This window comes from Pimephales promelas, chromosome 5 (assembly GCF_988280905.1).
Source record: "Pimephales promelas chromosome 5, fPimPro1.hap1.1, whole genome shotgun sequence".
Lineage (NCBI taxonomy): Eukaryota > Metazoa > Chordata > Actinopteri > Cypriniformes > Leuciscidae > Pimephales > Pimephales promelas.
The window spans coordinates 43,648,652-43,673,223 of NC_142773.1; the positions used below are offsets into that span (position 1 = coordinate 43,648,652).

At 41.1% G+C, this 24,572-nt stretch overlaps 4 protein-coding genes across 5 annotated transcripts; 3 read left to right on the forward strand and 1 right to left on the reverse strand.

The window, feature by feature from the left end:
- Positions 1-233: 233 nt before the first annotated feature.
- LOC120471320 (uncharacterized) lies at positions 234-6,633 on the forward strand. Of its 2 annotated transcripts, XM_039661126.2 has the most exons (3): positions 234-589; positions 3,461-4,623; positions 6,348-6,633. In XM_039661126.2, the coding sequence occupies exons 1-2, from the start codon at positions 322-324 to the stop codon at positions 4,597-4,599; spliced, it is 1,407 nt and encodes a 468-aa protein (XP_039517060.2). In that variant the 5' UTR covers positions 234-321; the 3' UTR covers positions 4,600-4,623; positions 6,348-6,633. The 2 variants fall into 2 exon arrangements, with proteins under 2 accessions (XP_039517060.2, XP_088987763.1); XM_089131637.1 differs by having other exon boundaries at positions 3,461-6,633.
- A 140-nt stretch (positions 6,634-6,773) lies between these two features.
- Positions 6,774-13,215, forward strand: LOC148981524 (uncharacterized). Its single transcript, XM_089131639.1, has 2 exons — positions 6,774-7,522; positions 10,916-13,215. The coding sequence occupies exons 1-2, from the start codon at positions 7,255-7,257 to the stop codon at positions 11,878-11,880; spliced, it is 1,233 nt and encodes a 410-aa protein (XP_088987765.1). The 5' UTR covers positions 6,774-7,254; the 3' UTR covers positions 11,881-13,215.
- Positions 13,216-13,429: 214 nt separating this feature from the next.
- LOC120471326 (uncharacterized) lies at positions 13,430-18,957 on the forward strand. Its single transcript, XM_089131640.1, has 2 exons — positions 13,430-14,102; positions 14,652-18,957. Exons 1-2 carry the CDS (start codon positions 13,835-13,837, stop codon positions 15,530-15,532), a joined length of 1,149 nt encoding a protein of 382 aa, XP_088987766.1. The 5' UTR covers positions 13,430-13,834; the 3' UTR covers positions 15,533-18,957.
- A 373-nt stretch (positions 18,958-19,330) lies between these two features.
- Positions 19,331-23,396, reverse strand: LOC120471330 (ankyrin repeat domain-containing protein 34B). The gene is made up of 2 exons (XM_039661135.2): positions 23,172-23,396; positions 19,331-20,526 (listed from the first exon to the last, which is right to left on the reverse strand). The coding sequence occupies exon 2, from the start codon at positions 20,523-20,525 to the stop codon at positions 19,464-19,466; it is 1,062 nt and encodes a 353-aa protein (XP_039517069.2). The 5' UTR covers position 20,526; positions 23,172-23,396; the 3' UTR covers positions 19,331-19,463.
- Between the last annotated feature and the right edge of the window lie 1,176 nt (positions 23,397-24,572).

The following is a 24,572-nucleotide window of genomic DNA, read 5'->3' on the forward strand; positions in this document are numbered from 1 at the left end:
GATGACTAATTGTGTATGAAGATGATCGAAAGTCTTACGGGTCTGGAACGACATTTGGGTGAGTAATTAATGACAGAATTTAAATTTTTGGGTGAACAAATCATTTAATGTTGAGACGCTCACATGTCAGTATATCCAATAACTAATGAATACATAATAAATCCAAGAATAAATCTTTAACTAGAAAATCTTTACGCAGATTTTTCGCAGAAATAAATCTCTATTTTGCATCCGCCGCTCGCGTGTCTTTTACTTTGGTGAGCGTTTCCTACCGGAAACACGTCACGCCCCGAATGAGCAGCAGGACCCCGAGAAGCAGCAATGGTGGATTGTGTTTTTCTCCATGGTAATGTAACTGCAGAGAGCTTTGATAGCGAGATGAGCTCCGCGGGGATGTTCCAGACGCAGATCTCCGCGATCATGAAGGCGGCCGCGGTGGAGATCAGTCAGTTGCTGGAGGAAGAGGCTGCAGCTCTTCATCAGGAGATCCGGAGGAGGAACCAGGAGATCCAGGGACTGAAGACTGAACTACTGAGAGTCACTGCAGAGAGATGCTCTGTCGGCGTACAGGTGGAGCTCATGGACACGAGTGAGTCTGAGCTGCTGACTTATATCAAAAAACATCATACTGTGTGTGTTCGTTCGTGTGTGTGTGTGTGTGTGTGTGTGAGAGAGAGAGAGAGAGAGAGAGAGAGAGTATGTGTTTGGTGGGGTCTATATATATATATATATATATATATAGTATCACATTTAAAAAAAACTGGTGATGTTTATTATTTATGAATTATATATTTATATTATTTATGTTTTTTCGTTATCCTGTTTAGGCCATTGCACACCAAGTCCGAAATTTGCATCCGAAATTTTCGCACGTTAAAAAAAGAAATCGACCTCACGTTATGTCAAACACGCTTTTTTTTTTTAATTGAAATAATTATACATTACAGTAAATAAAAAAATACAACAAATAATAATACAATAAAAAACAAACAAAGAAACCGGTATGAGATCATGAAGTAAATAACATAAAAGCTTCACATAAAGACCTCGTACGTTTTGCTTTACTATTTTTTAACCCAAGAAGTAACTCACAATAATTTTTCATTTCTATCTCAAATTAAAAAAAAATTTGGTTTCCCTTTAGCCCATTTTTGCTTGTGTATATGATATTTCCCCATAATCAAACAGAGGTTAACAACAAAGGCCACATTTGGAGATAAACTTTGTCTATTAAAATAAAAAAAAGACATCTTTTTCAGAAAAGAAAAATTTCATTCCTAACCATTTACAAAGAAAACATTCCATATCCACCCAAAACATTTTGCTATAAATGCAATTAAAAAATAAGTGGACAACATTTTCTTTCTCCATCCCACAGAAATCACTTAACATCTACATCAGTGCGAAACCTTAGAAAAAGAGTTTTTACTGGGTACACCAGATGAAGTATTTTAAAATGCACTTCTCTTACCTTATTTGTTATGCAATATTTTTTTGGCAGCAATCATGCATATTTCCAGTCAATGCAATCAACCTTAGAATACCAGTATGTTTTAGAAGATATCGGGCTGTATTCAGTTAGTAACTTCCTAATAAAGTAATTGTTCCATCTTCTTTCAGTAATAGTAACTCCATTAATTACAACATCAGGTCTGAGATTCAAAATCTCGTTATTCACATTTCCCTTAAACAGACACTTTAAACCAGATGGTAAAGCATCAAACACTATACAATATTCTTTTGGTATTATTGGAATATTGTATCTTTGAAGAAACTCTGCATAGGTATACAGGTGCCCATTTTCATTGAATAACTGTTTGACAAAAATGATGCCATTATCAACCCATTTTTGAAAAAAAAAAAAGTTTTATGCTTAAAGGTTATATACCTGTTATTCCAAATAATACATTTGTTTGGAGAAAAATTAAGTTTATAGATAAGCAGCCATGAGAGAAGCACCTGCCTGTGAAAATTACTTAATCTAACGGGAATCTTACTGATTTCGAAGTTGCATTTCAACAGAAAAGCAAGCCCACCCATCTTTTCAAAAATTAGATTAGGGATTAAATACCAAATTTTATTTTTATATTGAAAGTAATGCTTGATCCATCTATTTTTTAAAATTGAATTTGAGGTGCTGAAGTCAAGCACATTCAAACCTCCATCACCAAATGAATTAGTTAAAGTATCTTTTTTTAAGTAGTGGGATCTATTTCTCCAGATGAAATTGAAAAGATTTGTATGATGTTATTCGGGACTTCTAGTGAAATAGCAGGATAGAGTAGACGAGATAAACATTCAGTTTTTGATAAAAGAATTATATTATTTAATGACAAATCTCTCATTAACCATAAATTAAATCTATTTTTAACTGTTATGTCAAACACGCTTGCACACCGCCTCCGAAACTTTCGTGCGTCATAAAAAAATTCGGATCGGGTTCGATTTTTTTTTTTTTTTTGCGTTTTTCACATCCACGGCCAGCATTTTGAGAGGTTTTTTTGACAATTCATTGCTGACTGGAGCTCGTTCTGCACATCATTGCACATATGCGGAGTGCTTTCAGTTTCCGTTTTCAATTCGATCAAGTGTAAATGTTTTCTTCTCTCGATTGGATTGTGAAAGGAATAATCTCCCCTTTCAATCAGATTGAAATTTCGGATCGATTAAAATGTGTGATTGAGCAGCCAATTCGATAACTAATGTATTATTTGGGTACAATATAACAGCCTATCCTACTGCGCGCACGTGTGTGTGTGTGTCTCCATACCTTCGACATGCTGCCAGTCTCTGATCAGAATCGATTGGTTCACGGAAATTGGTGGTCTTGTTTCTTAAATGCGGATCCAGCATCAAACTTTTCCACTGACATTCTGAAGTCAATTTTTTAATCGCAACTCCTTGATAAGGAGGTGCTTCCTCTCGGCGCAATTTCACGATTGGATGGACGCAAACGCAATATTTTCTATTTCTCTTTTCAATAAGAGAGAGGGCAACAAAATCATCCTCACTGCTTGACGAATTCATTTTGTATTTAATTTGGTTTAATAAATACGCATCGGACTCGGTGTGCAAGGTTTCTGTGCGTAACGAATTTATAGGCTGACGAACACGGAAAAAACGCATACCAAAATTTCGTACGCAGTGTGCAACCACACTCGTTCCCCTGCTGCAGACTTCACATTCCCACGCCCCCCTCGCCACAACTTCCTTCTGATATATCCGTTCTCTGTTTGCGAACAATAAACTTCACTAGTTTTCAAAAAAATATTTCAGTTCTAATAATTATCAAACTATTTTTCCATCTAGTAAATTGGTTTATTAGCCTAATTATTGTAGCTGCTTAATGTATTAGCATGAAATTCAACTAAAACTGACATTCATACAGATTTTAGACTAGGAACAATTTGTTTGTAGAATTTGAATTAAAACGTCATATTGACACGTGACTTCTCGACAGGTGTAACCGCTCATTCGCGGGAAGCTCAGACTGATCATCGCAGCCAGGAAAAGGTCGTTGTGAAGAATCTCTCAGAGGAGAAACCTCACTTTACACATGCGGCGGATGTGAATGCACAACTTTTGAAACAAGAAGAGTCTGTACCGCCGCTGAAGGAACCGGAGGAAGAGGAGCTCAGCGGACTGGAGTTTGAGATGAAGATCGAACAGGTGGAAGAACTTGTGGATCAGACACTGGGTCAAGTTCAGGAAAAGCAGAAGTGTAAAGGACAAAACCACTGCCATGACGGAAACTCTCGTTTATGGTGTTCCGGGAAAGTGTTTGACCATCCGGAAAATCTTGTGGAGTCGGAACAACATTCCCAGAGTTTTACAGATCCATATGGGATGGAGGATCCCACGACCACGTCAACTCAGTCCGGTTTATTGGCTGTTCTGCAGAACGAGAGCTTTGGCGTTGCAGACATTGAGTATGACTTGAATCTTCAGGATTCCCATAGAAGCTCGCCCAGCACAAGCGAGTCTGAATCGACGCCGTTCAACACACTCCCATCCTCACATTCAAGCTCGTGTTTGCCCAAAACACTCCCAAGGAGTCTGAATGCCGGCAAGCACACAGAACCCAAACCCTTCCGATGTGACGAGTGCGGGAAAGGCTTCCCCCAGAGGGGGCGGCTCGTACAACACAAACTAGTGCACTCGAAAGAAAAACCCTTCAGGTGTGAGGAGTGCGGGATACGCTTCACACAGAAGAATCGGCTTTTAACACACAAAAAACAAGTGCACACAAACGAAAGACCCTTCAGATGTGACGAGTGCGGGAAAGGCTTCCCACAGAGGGCTCGGCTGTTGACACACAAAAAACGAGTGCACACAAACGAAAGACCCTTCCGATGCGAGGAGTGCGGGAAAGGGTTCGTACTCAGGGGGCGGCTGTTAACACACAAACTAGTGCACTCGAAAGAAAAACCCTTCAGATGTGAGGAGTGCGGGAGAAGCTTCACAGAAAGGAAGCGGCTGTTAACACACGGACTAGTGCACACGGGCGAGAAACCCTTCCGCTGTCAGGTGTGCGGCAATACCTTCTCCAGACAGGACAGCTGTCTCAGACACATGCGCTTGCACAGAAGACAGAGATGATGAATGGGGACACAACCACACAAAGTGAGATTTCTTAGAACTGTAACTTTGTTGATATTAGCTTCTGTTGCATAACGACGAGGCCGAGGGCCGTAAGAGAATGGTACCGAAACACGGTGCCAATAGGGAACAGGTTCCAACGTAAACGGTAGTAACCAGACCGAATAAGAATGGAAATTTCGGTGCCTGATTTCGGTGCCTGAGTCTCCCTTTTCCACCAAGGCAGAGCTGGTGCTGGTTCGGAGCCTAGTTTCAAATTGGTTCTTTGTTTTTCGACCACCAAAGCACCAGCTCCGAACCAGTAAAAGTGGTTCTTAAAGGAGAACTCTGGTGCAAAATGAACCTTTGGTCTAATATAGCATCGGTACCTAGTCAACCGTTCTCTGAGATTTGTTTTCATGATAATCGAATGTAAAGAGTTTTATCTCTAAAAACTGTACTGGGGGCATTTACTAAGTAAAAAGAAATCGCTAGCAAACAGTAGGCGCAAAGGAGCGCTTCCTGGATTTCAAAGTTTGGTTAAAATAGAGGTACTCTTTGGATGGGAAACTGAATATGACGAAAAAGCAAGAGGACTCCAAGGCACTCTCAAGTAGAAAAGTTAAAAAGCCTTTATTACTATGGCTTGGTCAAATCAACCATCTAAAAAACTCCAACGCGTTTCGGCTACATGCCTTCTTCTGGGAGTTAGAAATCGCTAGTTTATTCCACTAACAAGGCTCAAAATAGCCCCACAACAACGCAGTAACATTATGAGGGTCCCTGCATGCAAAACGAAGCATTGAGAACTGTGTAAGTGTACAGACCGATACTTTATAAAGACAGGTCACGTCGTGTATACAGACATCTTAGAAAATGGTCTGGATAAGTTGATCCCCGAACCGGTTACCGTGACCAACAAGACAAATAGAAACTTGTGACAGCCATTTTTTTAAACAGCAGCTAATCGTGCCAATAGCAGCTCGATTGTAATCTCCATTAACGCAAGTTTTGGCAGGCTGGATTCGCTGTGTGATTCGGAAAGCCATGAGCATAAATAGTAACGCAACAACCGCCATTGTTGATGGAAGGCTTGTTCGCAATGCATCGGAGCGGCGTGGAATGATCGGAGCGGCGGGAGTGTTTGGAGAGTTTACGACTCCTGCTTTTGAATCGAATCTTTTTCGAATGTTTTTTTCGAATCGCTCTCGTAGTTCGAGATACACAGTGCCGAACCATCTCGAACAAGCCTGGTGTGTTTGTATACAGTGACGTAAGATCTGGCTCTGTGATGGCTCTCTAGCCTGTGGAAAGGCAAACCGGTTCGTTAACAGCTCGTCAGTCGAACCAACTCCGAACCAGCACTAGCTCTGAACCAGCACCTGGTTCTTGTTGGTGGAAAAGGAGTATCTGTGTCATGAGGCGCACACACGCAAAGCCGTACGCGCACTATACGGTTTGGGAACGAAATTCCAAACGAAATACCAAACTCGCGCCAGGCTAAGTGCTGCATAACTAGTATGACCAGATAACTTGCATGACTGGTTCAAACAGACAAAACATGGCAACCAGTAGCCATGTCGATATTATGTAAATGTGAATTTTTAATATTTTTATTGATTTATTTATTATTACCATATGTTACTTGTATTGATATTGTTTAAAGATTTGAGTTAATATTGTGTCCAGTTTGGAAATAAAGGGGTATTATAAAGGGGTAAATAAAGGGGTATTATTTTTTGATAAAGTGTGTGCGGTTTCGTTTTCAGTACCATTTCAAGAGCTAAAAAGTACCGAGTAGGTACTGCTATCGGATAAAACCCAACCGATACCCAACCCTACTGATGAGCGTCACCTGCGCGACGCGTCGGTCTCATCTCTCAGGGAGGAGCAGAAGCATAAAAGGAGGAGTGACGACAGTGAAGGAAGAGAGAGGACAGGCCTGCATTTATGTTTCTGTTTCATCATGTGGGGTAGGCAGTTGTCCGTGAGGAGCTGCCATCTCCATCTTTTTTGTATTTGTTTATTTTATTATTAAAGTGTGTGTTAAACGTTCGCCAGTTCCCGCCTCCTCCTTCCCATTAAAACAAACTGTGTTACAGGCCTGTTTTACACATCTTACACATTTATTATGCAACATCTCTCTTACCATGAAAATACTACTTCATGATGAACAAGTTTGTAACAATCCCGATTCCCCAGGGTTATTATAGTTAACTAAACCATAAAACAACTTTTGTTCCTTGAAATGAAAGAAGCTTTAACTTAAATAAAATATTTTTTAATAAAAAAAGTATTTCGGCTAGTGAACAAACCCCGCTCGACAGTATCATGTCCAATAAATAATGAATAAATAAGAAATGTTTAAACTACGGTACAACAGTATTTCAAATTGTATTTAAATAAATGTTTAAATAAAATAAAACTTAATATGGAGAAAATCGTATACAGAAATGGCTTCATAGTCTTTTCTTTAGATTTTTAACTACATATTTTTTCCGCCTGTTTTGTTCAATAAAAGTATTAATGGGGTGAAAAGACTGTATGTGACTGTAGTATCTTCATTGCGCCTTTTCGCAGAAATAAATCTCTATTTTGCATCCGCCGCTCGCGTGTCTTTTACTTTGGTGAGCGTTTCCTACCGGAAACACGTCACGCCCCGAATGAGAAGCAGCAATGGTGGATTGTGTTTTTCTCCATGGTAATGTAACTGCAGAGAGCTTTGATAGCGAGATGAGCTCCGCGGGGATGTTCCAGACGCAGATCTCCGCGATCATGAAGGCGGCCGCGGTGGAGATCAGTCAGTTGCTGGAGGAAGAGGCTGCAGCTCTTCATCAGGAGATCCGGAGGAGGAACCAGGAGATCCAGGGACTGAAGACTGAACTACTGAGAGTCACTGCAGAGAGATGCTCTGTCGGCGTACAGGTGGAGCTCATGGACACGAGTGAGTCTGAGCTGCTGACTTATATCAAAAAACATCATACTGTGTGTGTGTGTGTGTGTGTGTGTGTGTGTGTGTGTGTTTGTGTGTGTGTGTGTGTGTGTGAGAGAGAGAGAGAGAGAGAGAGAGAAAAGCAAGCGTGTGTGTTAGAGAGGGGGGGGGGGTCTTTAAATATAATAAAAACAATTCAATGCTGATATATATATATATATATATATACACACACATCATATTTCTATAATATTAGTTTTTACATAAATATAAAATCACCATTATATCATATATGGTGAATAGAATCGCCACAACAGCAATCATCTTCAAATACAGTAGTCAACATTTGAAGTGGATCAAAAAGGTTTATGAAAATCGTCCGGGGTATTGTTCAAAATTCAAGTATAACTTTGATAAAAGGTTTTTATCCACTTCAAATGTTGACTACTGTATATTACCATATTTATGTTTATGGTGTTTATGGTTTACCATATATATATATATATATATATATATATATATATATATATATATAGTGACCTTTTTTGTTAAAAAAAACTAATATTATAGAAATATAATAATAATACAATTTAATGAAATGTTTTTAATATAGAAAATATATTTTAAATATAATGAAATATTATTAAAAAATAATTAGTATAACATTTGCAATATGAATATATTTTAAAATGATTAAAATTGAATTATTTTTTGAAAACTGGTAATATATTATTTATGCTAAAATATTTTTCAATAAAATATTGTTCTTAAAATGTTTAAAATTTTCTCTAATTATTTATTACACATTTTATACTTATGTATTGTTGGAGCTGCTGTTACTTTCACTGTTCGTATTATTGATCGTATTTTGACTTCAATTTAATAGTACAGTAAATATTTAGAGCTCCTCCAGCAAAGCTCAACCAGTCAAGAGCAGTGAGTGATTTTCGCTGTCTTTCATCGTTACATTAACATTGAAGAAAAAGACAGCAGCAGCGATATTAGGCTGCTGTCACTTTAAGAGCTTCACGTATCCAAGGAGAGCAAGTCGCCTACATCCGACTATGCCTTCCTCCTGTGAACCACCTTGAACTTAAACGGCTGTAAAGCTAAAAACCAACTGGTGATCCACATGTTGGAGCCAATAGAGGGGCGAATGATTCGAATAGACATTCCCATCCCAGGAGGAAATAATGGAGGGTGAGGACGGCCAAACGCTCTTTTCCAATGATGCTGTATCTGGTCTCACTGTTTAAGAGTACTTTCGACTCAGATTCAGCTCCTCCGACCTCCTGCGACAGGACTGCACCCCAGCCCCATATCTGACGCGTCTGTCTGCAACAGAAAATGGAGATCAAAGTTAGGAGAGCGTAAGAGCGGGCCGCCAGTGTGCCGGCCTTTACTTTGGTTATGGCTTGTTGGCACAGATCTGTCCTCTGGACCGGTTCTGGTGCTTCCTTATTTAGTGAGATCAGTCAGCGGGCTGGTGAGCCGAATAATTAGGAATAAATATCTACTATAATATCTACCAGCCCCAGTAACTGTCTCACCTCCTTTTTGGTCTTGGGACTTCAGCAATTTTATCAGTTATCATCTTATCAATTTGGGGACGCACCTGCCCATGTCCCAAGTGAAAGCCCATATACTGTGCTCCACACCTCGCCCAAATGCCCACTTTCGCTGTGAGTCCAGCTATCTGAGGACAGGGCGCTGATGTTCCAGATGCCAATCATGACTTTATATGATAATGTTGTCAAGGAAGGCAGTGGCATCCGATTTTTGTCCATGAGATGGTGAAAGGTGGCGGGAGCCCCAAACAACCTAACGGAAGAGTAATAAATTAGTGTAATCCGAATGGTGTTGTGAAGGCTATATTTCTTTGGGTAATGGCGATAAGGGGATCTGCCAGTACCCTTTTGTCAAATCCAGTGCCTAACCTAACTGATCAATCAGCTCATCAACTTGGGCCGCCCCTCCCATGGGCGGCAGTGGCTCAGTGGTTCATGTTGGTCGTCTATGAACCAAAAGGTTGGTGGTTCAATCCCCGGTTCCACCTGACCAAGTGTCGTGGTGTCCATGAGCAAGACACCTAAACCCAGCTGCTCCTGACGAGCTGGATGGCGTCTTGTATGGCTGACACCGCCGTCGGTGTGTGAATGAAATTTGACACCGCATTCCCCCTTCTATTGTACCAAAGCTATCGGGCTCGCCCAGTCGCTATGCGATTCTTATATTACTCTAAGCTCTAGCGTGGTCTTTATTTCGTCCTTTACCACTTTTTTCTTGTGTTCAGGTAAAGGATAGGGATGGCTGTGTGCCACTTTCCCCGGGCATTGTTTTGACATGGTGCTGTATGAGGTCTGTGTGACTGGGCAGGGGTAAAAACATCGGCAAAATCTGCTTGCAACTTTGCTAAATCAGAGATCTGCAGCGGCGAGAATTGATCTCCCCGGATCTCCCCAGAGTGGGTTTGACAGCTGCTGCTGGTCCGAGGTTTTCCTCTGTTGGAACGGCTGTTGTTAACTCAACCAATCTCACCTCATTCCAGTCTTTTAAAAGATTGAGATGATGCATTTGATATGAATCACCTGTCTGTTGGTCTTACCTCATGATCGAGATCCCCAACACAGAAGTTCCTTGCCTTAGGACTTAGATCTAGATGCTGTAGCGTTCCTTTGTTGTACAGCCGACTTTGTCTGTCTTGTGCTGTCCTGTCCTGAGAGTGTGGAGTTTTGCTCAGAGCTCCATGACATACTGAATTTCACTACGGCTGTTTGAAGGCCTCTCTTCCCAAGCCTCTTTAAAGCCAAGCCCACCAAGCCATCGGGTAGTGTAGGGCTGTTTTTAAGCATTGGCCGACTTGTGTTCTGAACCGTTGACTCTAGTCAGGTGTTGTTGTCCTAAAGGTCTGCTGCTGTCCCCCAGCTACACTGAGCGGAAGCGCTGACAATGCTATTCAGGGGAGCGACCGACCCGTTGATGGATGACTCGCTTTAGATCGTCATAGGCCAGGAGGTTCGCTACAGGTACCTGATGCTCTGCCTCCTGTGCCTCTCCGGACAGCAATGGGACCAGGCGTACCGGCCCTCCTTATCCCGCTCGTCTTCACACTCGTTCCCCTGCTGCAGGACTTCACATTCCCACGCCCCCCTCGCCACAACGTCCTTCTGATATATCCGTTCTGTTCTCTGTTTGCGAAAAATAAACATCACCAGTTTTTAAAAATATTTTGAGTTATAATGAAGCTATTTTTGCTCCAAGTAATATGTTTCATTAGCCTAATGATTGTTGCAGCTTGGTGTATTAATGGGAAATTAAACTAATACTTAAAACTAGACTTGGAACTGTTTGTTTTGTTTTAGAATTTGAATTATAACGTCTTATTGACACGTGACTTCTCGACAGGTGTAACCGCTCATTCGCGGGAAGCTCAGACTGATCATCGCAGCCAGGAAAAGGTCGTTGTGAAGAATCTCTCAGAGGAGAAACCTCACTTTACACATGCGGCGGATGTGAATGCACAACTTTTGAAACAAGAAGAGTCTGTACCGCCGCTGAAGGAACCGGAGGAAGAGGAGCTCAGCGGACTGGAGTTTGAGATGAAGATCGAACAGGTGGAAGAACTTGTGGATCAGACACTGGGTCAAGTTCAGGAAAAGCAGAAGTGTAAAGGACAAAACCACTGCCATGACGGAAACTCTCGTTTATGGTGTTCCGGGAAAGTGTTTGACCATCCGGAAAATCTTGTGGAGTCGGAACAACATTCCCAGAGTTTTACAGATCCATATGGGATGGAGGATCCGACGACCACGTCAACTCAGTCCGGTTTATTGGCTGTTCTGCAGAACGAGAGCTTTGGTTTTGTAGACATTGAGTATGACTTGAATCTTCAGGATTCCCACAGAAGCTCGCCCAGCACAAGCGAGTCTGAATCGACACCGTTCAACACACTCCCATCCTCACATTCAAGCTCGTGTTTGCCCAAAACGCTCCCACAGAGTCTGAATGCCGGCAAGCACACAGAACCCAAACCCTTCCGATGTGACGAGTGCGGGAAAGGCTTCCCACAGAGGGGGCGGCTCGTAAAACACAAACTAGTGCACTCGAAAGAAAAACCCTTCCGATGTGACGAGTGCGGGAAACACTTCCCACAGAGGACTCGGCTGTTAACACACAAACTAGTGCACTCGAAAGTAAAACCCTTCAGATGTGAGGAGTGCGGGAAAGGCTTCACACAGAAGAAGCGGCTGTTAACACACGGACTAGTGCACACGGGCGAGAAACCCTTCCGCTGTCAGGTGTGCGGTAAAACCTTCTCCAGACAGGACAGCTGTCTCAGACACGTGCGCTTGCACAGCAGACAGAGATGATGAATGGGGACACAACCACTCAAAGTGAGATTTCTTAGAACTGTAACTTTGTTGATATTAGCTTCTGTTGCATAACGTCATTAACGCCTTATGGCGATCAGGACGAGTGCTGTGAGAGAATGGTGCGAGGCCAGTGGCTTGATTGCTGATGAGTAGGGTTGGGTATCGAAACGCGGTGCCAATAGGGAACCGGTTCCAATGTAAACGGTAGTAACCAGACCGAATAAGAACAAAAGTCTTTGTGTCATGAGGCACACACACGCAAAGTTTCTCGCTCTCTCCTCTCCCTCTCTGCCATGTGCGCACTATACTCGGGAGATTTTAACTAATTCGGGAGATTTTAACTAATTCGTGAAATTTTAACTAATTCGGAGATTTTAACTAATTTGCGGGCGTCAGGGAGCCGTTATCAATATGGTCTCCCGGGACGTCTGCTGATAGCAAGGGGATTATTGAAAATGCCGAAGACAAAACGCTCCAAGGTTTGTCTGCATTTCACGTGTAAAATTACGCATCAGAACGTCCTCTAGGTGTGCCGATTGTCTGAAGCCCATATAGATTCACGCCAATCCATTGGGTGATGGCGCGGGCGCCGCCTTGACGCTCTACGTCGTCATATTATATTAGCATGCGCATCATCTGCTCCTCAGATTTCTCTGCCGAAAAAGGAAGCTTGTCGGCAGCGCGAGGAGTTTTGGCAGCGAACACAGCATCTCGTTCCCTATAGAGAACATGGGTTACACCAGTAACCAGAGACGTTCTCTTTCACAGGTTTACTCAAAGCTGTGTAGCTAAGTGGAAACGAAATACCAATCTCGCGCCAGGCTAAGTGCTGCATAACTAGTACGACCAGATAACTTGCATGACTGGTTCAAACAGACAAAACATGGCAACCAGTAGCCATGTCGTATTATATAAATGTGAATTTTCAATTTTTTTTATTGGTTTATTTATTATTACCATATGTTACTTGTATTTATATTGTTTAAAGATTTAAGTTAATATTGTGTCCAGTTTGGGCCTGTAAATAAAGGGGTATTATTTTTTGATAAAGTGTGTGCGGTTTCGTTTTCAGTACCATTTCAAGAGCTAAAAAGTACAGAGTAGGTACTGCTATCGGATAAAACCCAACCCTACTGATGAGCGACGCGACGGCCTCGTATCTCTCAGGGAGGAGCAGAAGCATAAAAGGAGGAGCGACGACAGTGAAGGAAGAGAGAGGACAGGCCTGCATTTCTGTTTCATCATGTGGGGTAGGCAGTTGTCTGTGAGGAGCTGCTATCTCCATCTTTTTTGTATTTGTTTATTTTATTATTAAAGTGTGTGTTAAACGTTCGCCGGTTCCCGCCTCCTCCTTCCTATTAAAACAAACTGTGTTACAGGCCTGTTTTACACATCTTACACATTTATTATGCAACGTTTCTCTCCTGCCATGAAAATACTATTTCATGATGAACAAGTTTGTAACAATCCCAATTCCCCAGGGTTATTATAGTTAACTAAACCATAAAACAACTTTTGTTACTTTAAATGAAAGAAGCTTTAATTTAAATTTTAAAAAAAATTAATAAAAAAAGGATTTTGGCTACCTCGCACGACAGTATCATGTCCAATAACTAATGAATAAATAAGAAATAAGAAATGTTTAAACTACAGTACAACAGTATGTCAAATTGTATTTAAATAAATGACGTTTCAATAAAATAAACTTAATATAGAGAAAATCATACAGAAATGGCTTCATGTAAGTCTTAGATTTTGAATTACATATTTTTTCCGCCTGTTTTCTTCAATAAAAGTATTAATGGGGTGAAAAGACTGTATGTGACTGTAGTATCTTCATTGCGCCTTTTCGCAGAAATAAATCTCTATTTTGCATCCGCCGCTCGCGTGTCTTTTACTTTGGTGAGCGTTTCCTACCGGAAACACGTCACGCCCCGAATGAGAAGCAGCAATGGTGGATTGTGTTTTTCTCCATGGTAATGTAACTGCAGAGAGCTTTGATAGCGAGATGAGCTCCGCGGGGATGTTCCAGACGCAGATCTCCGCGATCATGAAGGCGGCCGCGGTGGAGATCAGTCAGTTGCTGGAGGAAGAGGCTGCAGCTCTTCATCAGGAGATCCGGAGGAGGAACCAGGAGATCCAGGGACTGAAGACTGAACTACTGAGAGTCACTGCAGAGAGATGCTCTGTCGGCGTACAGGTGGAGCTCATGGACACGAGTGAGTCTGAGCTGCTGACTTATATCATATGAAAAACTATCATACTGGTTGTGTGTGAGTGAGTGAGAGGGAGAGAGAGAGAGAGAGAAAGAGGGAAGGGGGCTCTTTATATATAAATATAGCGTAATAAACAAATCTTCAAATACAGTAACGTTACTCAACATTTGAAGTGGATCAAAAAGGTTCATGAAAATCGTCCTATGACAAGAATGGGTGTTGTTCAAAATTCATGTATAACTTTGATGAAAGGTTTTTATCCACTTGAAATGTTGACTTCTGTATATTACCATATAATTATATTGACTTAAAATGAAATATAATGTAACGAATTATAATGAAATGGTAGTAAAAAAAATAGTATAACATTTGTAATATGAATATATTAAAAAAATATTAAAATTGAATTATTTTTTGAAAACTGGTAAGTTATTATGTTAAAATATTTTTCAATAAAATATTGTTCTAAAAATGTTTAAAATTTTCTCTAACTATTTGTTCAGTTGTAGAATTTGAATTATAACATCATATTGACACATGACTTCTCGACAGGTGTAACCGCTCATTCGCGGGAAGCTCAGACTGATCATCGCAGCCAGGAAAAGGTCGTTGTGAAGAATCTCTCAGAGGAGAAACCTCACTTTACACATGCGGCGGATGTGAATGGACAACTTTTGAAACAAGAAGAGTCTGTACCGCCGCTGAAGGAACCGGAGGAAGAGGAGCTCAGCGGACTGGAGTTTGAGATGAAGATCGAACAGGTGGAAGAACTTGTGGATCAGACACTGGGTCAAGTTCAGGAAAAGCAGAAGTGTAAAGGACAAAACCACTGCCATGACGGAAACTCTCGTTTATGGTGTTCCAGGAAAGTGTTTGACCATCCGGAAAATCTTGTGGAGTCGGAACAACATTCCCAGAGTTTTACAGATCCATATGGGATGGAGGATCCCACGACCACGTCAACTCAGTCCGGTTTATTGGCTGTTCTGCAGAACGAGAGCTTTGGCGTTGCAGACATTGAGTATGACTTGAATCTTCATGATTCCCACAGACACTCGCCCACAACGAGCTCTTCTGACTCGACGCCGTTCAACACACTCCCATCCTCACATTCAAGCTCGTGTTTGCCCAAAACACTCCCAAGGAGTCTGAATGCCGGCAAGCATATAGGACCCAAACCCTTCCGATGTGACGAGTGCGGGAAAGGCTTTACACAAAGGACTCGGCTGTTAACACACAGACTAGTTCACACAGGTGAGAAACCCTTCAGATGTGAGGAGTGCGGGAAAGGCTTCACACAGAGGACCCGTCTTTTAACACACAGACTAGTGCACACGGGCGAGAAACCCTTCAGATGTCATTTTTGCGGTAAGACTTTCTCCAGACAGGACAACTGTCTCAGACACGTGCGTTTGCACAGCGGACAGAGATGATGAACTTGGACACGATCGCACACTCACACAAGGTTTTACATATCGTGTCTCAAAGTGAGATTTCTTAGAATTGTAACTGTGTCGATATTATCTTTAGTTGCATTTCTGCATTAAGGCCTGTTACACACATCTTACACTGTTATTATGCAACTACTCCCTTGCCATGAAATACGTAATGTTTAATGATGATCAAGTTTGTAACAATACCCCGGGTTATTATACAGTAGTTAAACTTGACCATAAAACAACTTTCGGTACTCAGTCCCTCAGCAAAAATGAAATGATACTGAAACCACACCAGTAGGTGGCGGCAAAGTTTTAGTTTAACGAGTGAAGCCTTGTGTATACTCGACGCGTCCGCAAGAGCGAGAAGGGCGCGTGGAAAAAATGACATCATAGCTGTGGGCGGTCGTGCGCGTTGGGCGCGCAAAACCCCATATCGCCTGACGGTGTGCACGGCACTTTTTATAACATTGCGCATGCCGCTGCATCCGAAGAGAGGTGCGCGCAGTCGTGCGGACACGTCCAGTATACACAAGGCTTGAGTCACTGAATTATTCACTCATCCGATTCATTCAGGCACAAAGCAGAAGTGAGTCGACAAATCATTTCGTTCAAAAACGCAGACTCATTCGGTGACGAACTACTGTGCTGTTCTGAGACGTGCAATGGCTCTAAAGTTTAGAACTACTTTCATTGGAAAAATAGAGGACAAAAGATCATATTGACAATATTGTGTCTAAAATCTAACTCACTAAATAGCCTAATAACTTATCGTTTATTGAATTTTTGTTGGCCGATAAAATCATTATCGCATTTGCAAACGTGCTGATATACGGGAAAAAGGGACGGTGCAAAAAACGGGACTTTTTTGCACCATATCTTTTTGGAATTATTTTTTTATTAATTTTGATAGCATTTTTGCTCCAAGTTACATTATTTAATGGACCTCGGATAACATGAACTAACAATGAACACTTGTGTTTTTATTAACTAATGTGAACAAAGGTTTATAAATACTGTAACAGATGCATTGCTCATTGTTAATGTTAATTAAAGCATTAAGTAAACTTAACTAATGTGGCCTTATTGTAAAGTGTTACCAAATTAAAAAAAAAAAAATATATATATATATATATAATAAAAAACTTAAACAAGCAGAAAATATAAAAATACAAACTAAATCAAAATACGATAATCATAGTATAATAAAATTTGGAAACTTTCCCGGCTCAAGTTTTTTATTTTGTTAATATTAGTTCTGGTGAAAGCCAAAATATTACATTTCATGGCTGAGTAATCCACTGTTCTGTAGAGATATGGGATCCTCATTGCATGTCCAAATTGTTGAATATAAGCCATTTCAATGGTTGACCACTAAAAGAGTTGATTTGCATACAGCCATTACTCATTACATTTAAAAGGCAATGTCTAAAGAATAAAATCATGTTGAAACTAGAAATGTATTTTGTTTTGTCCTATAAAAACAATTGAATAGAACATTCCTGTCCAGTGCCAAAAATCCACTGAAATGGTCATGTTGTGGCACATTAGTTGTATTACTTGCTTTCAGAAGTTTGTACATAAAAATCTATATTTTAATTAGTCAGAGATATTTGTAAGAAGGGATATTATTGATTTTAACAGCTTCTGAAGCTAGCAATGTTTGAAACGAATGTCACCTTTTAGGAAAGGGTTTGCTTTCCCAACACATATTCCTGGTATTGGCATCAATAAACCATTGAAAATGGGTAAATTCAACAATTTGGACTTGAAGCTGAATTGAGATCGACATATCTGTGGGATTGAACCGTATTGGGCCTTAAACTTTAAGATACCAAAAGGGAAGTTTATTAAGAACCAGAATGTAAAAATCAAACTGAGATATCTTTAATACTTCTTGAGTTAAAGGCATGCAAACTTTGGAAAAAGAGCTTTTATGGCACTTGGACAGGAATTTTCAATGCAATTGTTTTTATAGGGGGAAACAATGCATTTCTAGTTTCAACATTATTTGTTCTTCTGATATTCCACTTAAAAAGAAAAAAAGCAACAGCTGTATGAAAAGTGACCCAAATCTGTTTTTTGACCTTGGAAATGGCCATGCACAATTGAACAATTTACTCTTGGAGCCACATTGAGATCCCCATATCTCTGAAACTGGACCATATCGGGCCTTAAAACTGAAGATGTCAAAAGAAAAGTTTGTTAGGAACCAGAATATAAAATGATATTAAGATATGTTTAAGACTTCTTGAGTTACAGGCATGCAAACTTTGGGGGGGAAGTCATGAAAAGTGCTTTTGCCCCATGTTTGAACTGTCACGGTTGGTATATAATGCAACAAAGATTACAAAAGTCAACAAATTTCACTAATAAATCTATCAATCTCTGTGTAAAACTAAATTAATGATGCTGTCATCTTTCTTAAGTAATTTTTAGCCCCCTGTAATTTGGCTCCGAACCTCAAAATTGTAATTAGTAAATATTCCTCCATGAGATTTAATATTTTGCTTTTCTACGCCCGTTCACGTTTGTCTTTTCCCAGAAAAGAAGTGATCAAAATCCGGGGACCCCTGGTTGAGTTAACCACTGCTAATGCAAAAATTATATTTTTTTAGGAAATATTTAATGTTTTAAATTTGTAATTAAAAATAATAATAATAATAATAAATTTTATTTGCAATGTACCTTTCTTATCCTCAAAGCGCTATAAAAAAAACAAGCGAAATATTACATAAAATATTGGACGCATGTGTGAAACAGGCCTGATGCGTAAAGCTGATGTTTGGATCTTTAATGTTTTATCATATTCACTTTAATCTGAATTTCACATTTGAAATTGTCGATCAAACACGTTGACGTAATCGTCAGGGATCTTGCTCTGTGTTTCCGGTCAGAGATTTGACCCTGGATTAACCCTCAGTAATCATGACTGTATATTTGTAAACCTTGGCTTATTTGTATATTTGTAAACCTTGGCTTATTTGTATATTTACATTTTGACATTTGTTGTAAGCATGTTTTAATAACTGATCATCCATCTGTGGAAATGTTGCCTCGTGAGTCTCTCGTTACACCAGTAACACACTTTAGTGGTGTCATTTTACAAAGTACATGAATATTTAAGTATTTTCTATTTAAATAAAACTAAGGTAAGTGCTGTTGAGATTATGATTATGAGGATTGAGCCTCGCTGCGTTGTGCAGTCGTGAAGCTCCAGGTTTTCTAAAGCTGTTGACCCAGGGTTCGGGATCCATTGAGCCACGCTGGTTGTTTGAATACATTTTCCTGCTCAAAGAATATGAACAATGTTTTAACATTTCTCTAATGTCAACCTGTAATGATGCACCTGTGCTGTTTATTTCTGCATCACATTCAGGGTTTTTCTTATTAAACCCTTTTTTTCAGATTGAACAATCTTATTAACAGCTTCATTTGTGTGTGTGTGTGTGTGTGAGTTTGAATAATATCTAAAATATTATTTTGACCTCAGATTATGACATGGTCATTTCAAAGGAAACTAAGTTACTGTTATATTTTAGATTGTGGGAGTTTAGTTGTTGATTTTGATTTATGTTTATTTATTTATTTATTAGTAATAGTTGTTGATGTTGTTGTTTTGTAAATAACCAACCAGCAAAAAGTCAGGTTATTGTAAGTATTTGTTTATCTATTTACCTTTATTAATGTATTTAGTGGTAAAAAAATTATAAAGAACAAATCAGCAATGAAGTGGCAATATTTATTTACATAGAAATTTCTATTTATTTACGACGAATCTATATATTTAATGGATTTTTTTTATAAAATCCAGCAAAAAGTTAGTTTATTTAATTATGTATTTGCATTTACTAATGTAAAAAGTCCGGTGATATTTTTCTGCTTGATTTATCTTCCTAATGTCCGAGTTTTATTACAGAAGGAGTTTTCACAGCGTCTCGTGGAGCTGGAGCGAGAGACGGCGTGCCGGAGCGAGAGAGTCCCGGAGCGGCTCGGAGCGATCGGGAAGAGGAGGCAGGAGCCCGCTCATCTGCTCCCTGGACCTCCTGTTCCCCGAGCGGAGCCCGTCCGGAGGAGCCAGAAACAGCGAGCCGGTTCTGTGTACGGACGGGAACCCGAACGGCGTCCGGTGGAGGTGTGTGTCCGAGCCGGAGAGCGTGAGTTTGAGTGACGGCGGCGGGAGGAGGTCCGGTAACGTGTTTCTGCGCTCCGATGGGTTCCTGAGCTTCACGTCTCTTTCCTCCACTGGGAAACCTCTGCGAAGTGAGTCTTTATCCTGGTCCTCCAGGCTCTTCTCGTAGGCGTCGCTGAGAGCCGCCAGGTTCTGGATGGCGAGCCACGGTTCGGACCGCAGCCGGCTTCTGCTCCGCGCCGGAGAACCGTCGGCTCGGAAACTAAAGACGTTTTCGCCGTCGGAGTTCGGAGAGTTGGTGTTGAGCTCGATGTCCGAGGGAGACATGCAGGAGACGGGCGAGGTGTCGGGCGACGGCGCGACGTTCAGATAGCGGCTAGCGTTAGCGCCGCAACTCAGATCCGTGGCTATGATGATGATCTCGCGTCCTCGCGATCTGCAGGCGTCCAGGAGCACCTTTAGCGTGTCCGGATCTTGCGCGTTAATGGCGTAGACGAGTGCCGACGCTCCGGAGTAATCCTCCATAGTGGCGTCGGCTCCGGCTACGATGAGAGCGGATGCTAGCTCGGCTCCGGCTCGCTCCATGCAGGCGTACATCAGCGCCGTGCGGCCTGTCTTGTCCTGGATGTTGGGGTCGGCCCGGTTATTCAGGAGGAACTGGATCAGCCTCAGCATGGGTTCTGACGGGTGTGCGCGGAGAGATCGGCAGGCGGCGAGTAGCGGCGTCTCTCCTCTCGCGTTCCTCTCGTTCACCTGAGCGCCTCCTTCCACCAGCACACGCACCAAACGCAGCTTCCCCAGCTGAGCCGCGGTGATGAGCGGACGCCCGTCCGTCAGGAGACACGCCGGCTCCGCCATCCTGCGGACACACACGCACACAGACACAAGTGTTCACTAAAAAAAGTAAACATTGCCAAGTCAAAACTGAGATAAAAAGTGATTCTCAGTTTTTGTTCAGAATTTTCACTGTCAGCTCGCTATTAAAGGACAACTCCGGCGCAAAATGAACCTTCCCAGATAGCAAACTGACATTGAATCAACGTGGAAATACGACATCGAAACAACGTTGATCTGACATTGTTTTGCTCATCGAATTAACGTTGAACCAACGTCAGACGCGTCATTCTTTCAAAACTAGCGGAAAATCAACTTGAAATCAACGCGTTGCTTCAACGTTATGAAAGCAAACCAATTTTCGATTTCATTTAGCTTTGAAGAATGCCGCGTCTGACGTTGGTTCAACGTTAATTCGATGAGCAAAATCAACGTTGTTTCAATGTCATGAGAGACGTCGTTTCCACGTTGATTCAATGTCAGTTCGCTATCTGGGTAGTCTAATTACACATTGTTACCTAGTCAACCGTTATCAGAGATTTGTTTTCATGATTGCCGAATGTAAATAGTTTTATCTCTAAAAACAGTTTAGCCTAGTACAATGCTAGTATATGGGGCATAGAGTAATGACAAATAAAAATCGCTTGTTATTACCACTAACAAGGCTCAAAATAGCCCCACAGTAACACGACAGCATAATAAGGGTCCCTACATTCAAACCGAAGCATTGAGAACTTTGTCAGTGTCCATAAAGTTTAATAAGCAGATATTTTATACACACAGTCAACTTCGCGAATTCAGGAAGAAGCCATCTTGGAAAAATAGTCTCTACCAGTCGATCTACGAACGCCGATCCAAGTGCGCTGGTGAGATGTGAATAAAGGCCAATTTATACTTCTGCGTAGGGTGCGCGCAGTAGGTACGGCGTAGCATACGCACAGACGCGTCCCATTGCGCGTACCCTTCGCCGTCGCCTGACGCGCACCTCCTCAAAAATGTAACTACACGTCGCGACGACGCGGACCGCAAGATCGGTGATTGGTCGGCTTGGTATCATCGCATTTCCTCCTACGCATTTCCGCAGTACCTTCTCATGCATTTCCACCACTGTCTATGATTTCCACACGTACCATATCCTCCGACGTCTTCTCTCATTTCTGCCTTTCAGTTTTAGTAATTTCACTAAAGTGAACTGTTTTTCCACCTCAATAAGCTCCAACTCCAACATGATCAGCTCTCTTTCAATCGCTATTGCTTGTAGTAACCTAGCCGCGAGGAATCTAAACACATTAAAACTCTCCGCCGCCAACTAGCGTTTCGGAGCAGTACTGCAGAGCAACCAAGACCTGAACGCAGAAGTATAAATGCTCATAACTGCGTCGCCTACGTGCGTAGCCAACGCCGCACATTACGGCGTACCCTCGACGCAGAAGTATAAATTGGCCTTAAGGTGATAATGTGAGCGCGAACAGTAGGCTACGTGTACATATTGAAGAGAAGAAAACGGTTTGTGTTTCTTCTGGAAACAACTGACCATATGAGATTCTGCACAGTTCAGCGCACTTGGATCGGCGCTCGTAGATCGACTGGTAGAGACTTTTTTTCAAAGATGGCTTCTTCCTGTATTCGCGAAGTTGACTGTGTGTATAAAATATCTTCTTTTTAAACTTTATGGACACTAACAACGTTCTCAATGCTTCGGTTTGAATGTAGGGACCTTTGTTATGCTGTCGTCTTGGTGTGGGGCTATTTTGAGCCTTGTTAGTGGTAATAACAAGCGATTTTTATTTGTCATTACTCTATGCCCCATATACTAGCATTATACTAGGCTAAACTGTTTTTAGAGATAAAACTATTTACATTCGGCAATCATGAAAACAAATCTCAGAAAACGGTTGACTAGATAGCAATGTGTAATTAGACCAAAGGTTCGGAGTTGTCCTTTAACAGCGTAGATTGTTTCAAAGCTGCTTTACAACGAAACAGAGATGGGTTTGGTTTTATAGCGGTTCTTGGATAATGTTATTTTCCAGCTAAAGATTGATTCTCTTCCGCTGAAATGATCAGTTATTAAGTTAGGGGCCGCTAACACGACACCATTCTCCCTAAACTGACTTTAAACTTTATTTCTCGTAAATCCTCTTTAATACGTCACTCATGAACCCCGTGTGATGATGATCTGTGAGGATGTCGAAGGTCAGCACAGTCAGATCCTCTTCATCTCGACAGGAGTCCTCTGTTCCCGGACTGAACTGAGCTTGAAAGCCCAAACTCTTTATACTTTATGATAATAATCTCACGATCCAAACGTCAATTCAATCGGACATTCAGAATATCCACGTGCGATAAATGCATCGGCAGCATTTATGACATACAATGATCAGTTTAGAGTCTGAATATAGTCAGGTCTGCACAAATCTGCTTTATATTATAATTTTCACAGCATCGAATTCAATGTTTATTAAATGTGCCAAATTTATTATAATGTCTATTATATGTAACGTCAGACTTACACTGTACATGAGAAGATAATTAAATAGTCGATCACAGTTGTTTGTGTGCCAGTTTATCATCGTCTTGATTTCATAAATCATGAATTGATTACAATGTAATTTATCATTTTTAAAGTAAGTTAGGTCTAATAACACGTGAAATAGTAAACGAATTTACCTGTGTTTTCAGTCTGAAACGAGCAGGAGCTTCTGAGATGAAGCGGGGAACAGTGTGTGTGTGAGTGTGTGAGTGAGTGAGAGAGAGAGATGTGTGTGTGTGTGCTTGCGCGAGCATGACTTGATGAACACACATCAAGCACATCTCCAGTCTTCAGTGGATAACTGCTGGCCCTCTAGCGGTGAAACAGCAGAACTGCAGGATGAGAGAGAGAGAGAGAGAGAGAGAGAGAGAGAGAGAGAGAGAGAGAGAGAGAGAGAGAGAGAGGAGACACGTTCAGATGGAGACTCTTGGGCTGAATGTGTTAAAGTAGCTTTACTATTAACTAGGGATGTAACTATTCACTCAACTCACGATGCGAAACGATTCACGATACTGATTTCACGATACGATTTTCTCGCGATTTTTCAAACAAATGAGATTTAAGACAAATTATAAATGAAAAATTGTGTCTTTTATTATTCCTCAGACAAAATTCAGCACAATTCTTTTTCATTTTGAAATATATTTGTCAAATAATAAAAGTATATTGAAAAAAAAAAAAATACGCTAACCCTAAACCTACCCATCTCCGCCCCTGATCCCTAACCCCACCCCTAATCTACCCATCTCCGCCCCTGATCCCTAACCCCACCCCTAATCTACCCATCTCCATTCCTTAGATCTGGATCCAACTCCGCCCCCTGGATCTCAGGTACTGCAATGAGGTGCTGGGTGCCATTCGCTCCTCATAGTGACCACACAATAGCGCCGCCTATTGATCAAAAGTGATATGCAATTTAATCATTTTACAAGAGAATGTATTTGTGATTTTTCAGCCATTTTGACTAAAATAATAATGTCTTTAAAAGCTCCGTGATGTGCTTCCATTAAACATCATGCTTTTTATGCTTGGCCCCGATTCAGCTGTACTTTCATTATTTCCCTCTAGTAATTAAATCTGTTTACGAGCTGTTTAATTCTTAAAATAATAAGCACTTATCGAACATTTTCTTCATTGTAAGGTTATAACTGTAAGTTTGCTTTACTATCTGTCACTATAGATAAAATAATCACATTTCAGTGTCATCAGAAACCCCAGCACTCTCCTGCATAGAGTTATTGTTATTCTGATTATACGAGCTAAAGCAGTTCAAGGGGAAGTTGAGGATGTTTATCTGCTCAACGCCATCAGTAGTTTTCCACTGCAGTTTCTAGAGCATTCTTACACATGATCGTCCTTCACCAACTTGGTACATTTCCACTGTCTCGCAAGTGCTTGTGAATTAGACTCTTGCTGAGTCACAACACTTTTTATCTGTTTCCAATTGGTTTGTACAGGTTTAACCCTTCACATGATCCTGTCTGATCACAGAATATCATTAAGTCAATGCATTCTGCTCTTTTGATGTAAAAATGCAG

What these genes read in the sequence shown, in the direction of transcription:
- LOC120471330 (XM_039661135.2), bottom strand. Translation starts at nt 20,525, where the DNA reads ATGGCGGAGCCGGCGTGTCTCCTGACGGACGGGCGTCCGCTCATCACC.
- LOC120471320 (XM_089131637.1), top strand. Translation starts at nt 322, where the DNA reads ATGGTGGATTGTGTTTTTCTCCATGGTAATGTAACTGCAGAGAGCTTT. An exon ending in GGTGGAGCTCATGGACACGA is followed by an intron (nt 590 to 3,460) that starts GTGAGTCTGAGC and finishes ACTTCTCGACAG; the next exon opens with GTGTAACCGCTCATTCGCGG.
- LOC120471326 (XM_089131640.1), top strand. Translation starts at nt 13,835, where the DNA reads ATGGTGGATTGTGTTTTTCTCCATGGTAATGTAACTGCAGAGAGCTTT. An exon ending in GGTGGAGCTCATGGACACGA is followed by an intron (nt 14,103 to 14,651) that starts GTGAGTCTGAGC and finishes ACTTCTCGACAG; the next exon opens with GTGTAACCGCTCATTCGCGG.
- LOC148981524 (XM_089131639.1), top strand. Translation starts at nt 7,255, where the DNA reads ATGGTGGATTGTGTTTTTCTCCATGGTAATGTAACTGCAGAGAGCTTT. An exon ending in GGTGGAGCTCATGGACACGA is followed by an intron (nt 7,523 to 10,915) that starts GTGAGTCTGAGC and finishes ACTTCTCGACAG; the next exon opens with GTGTAACCGCTCATTCGCGG.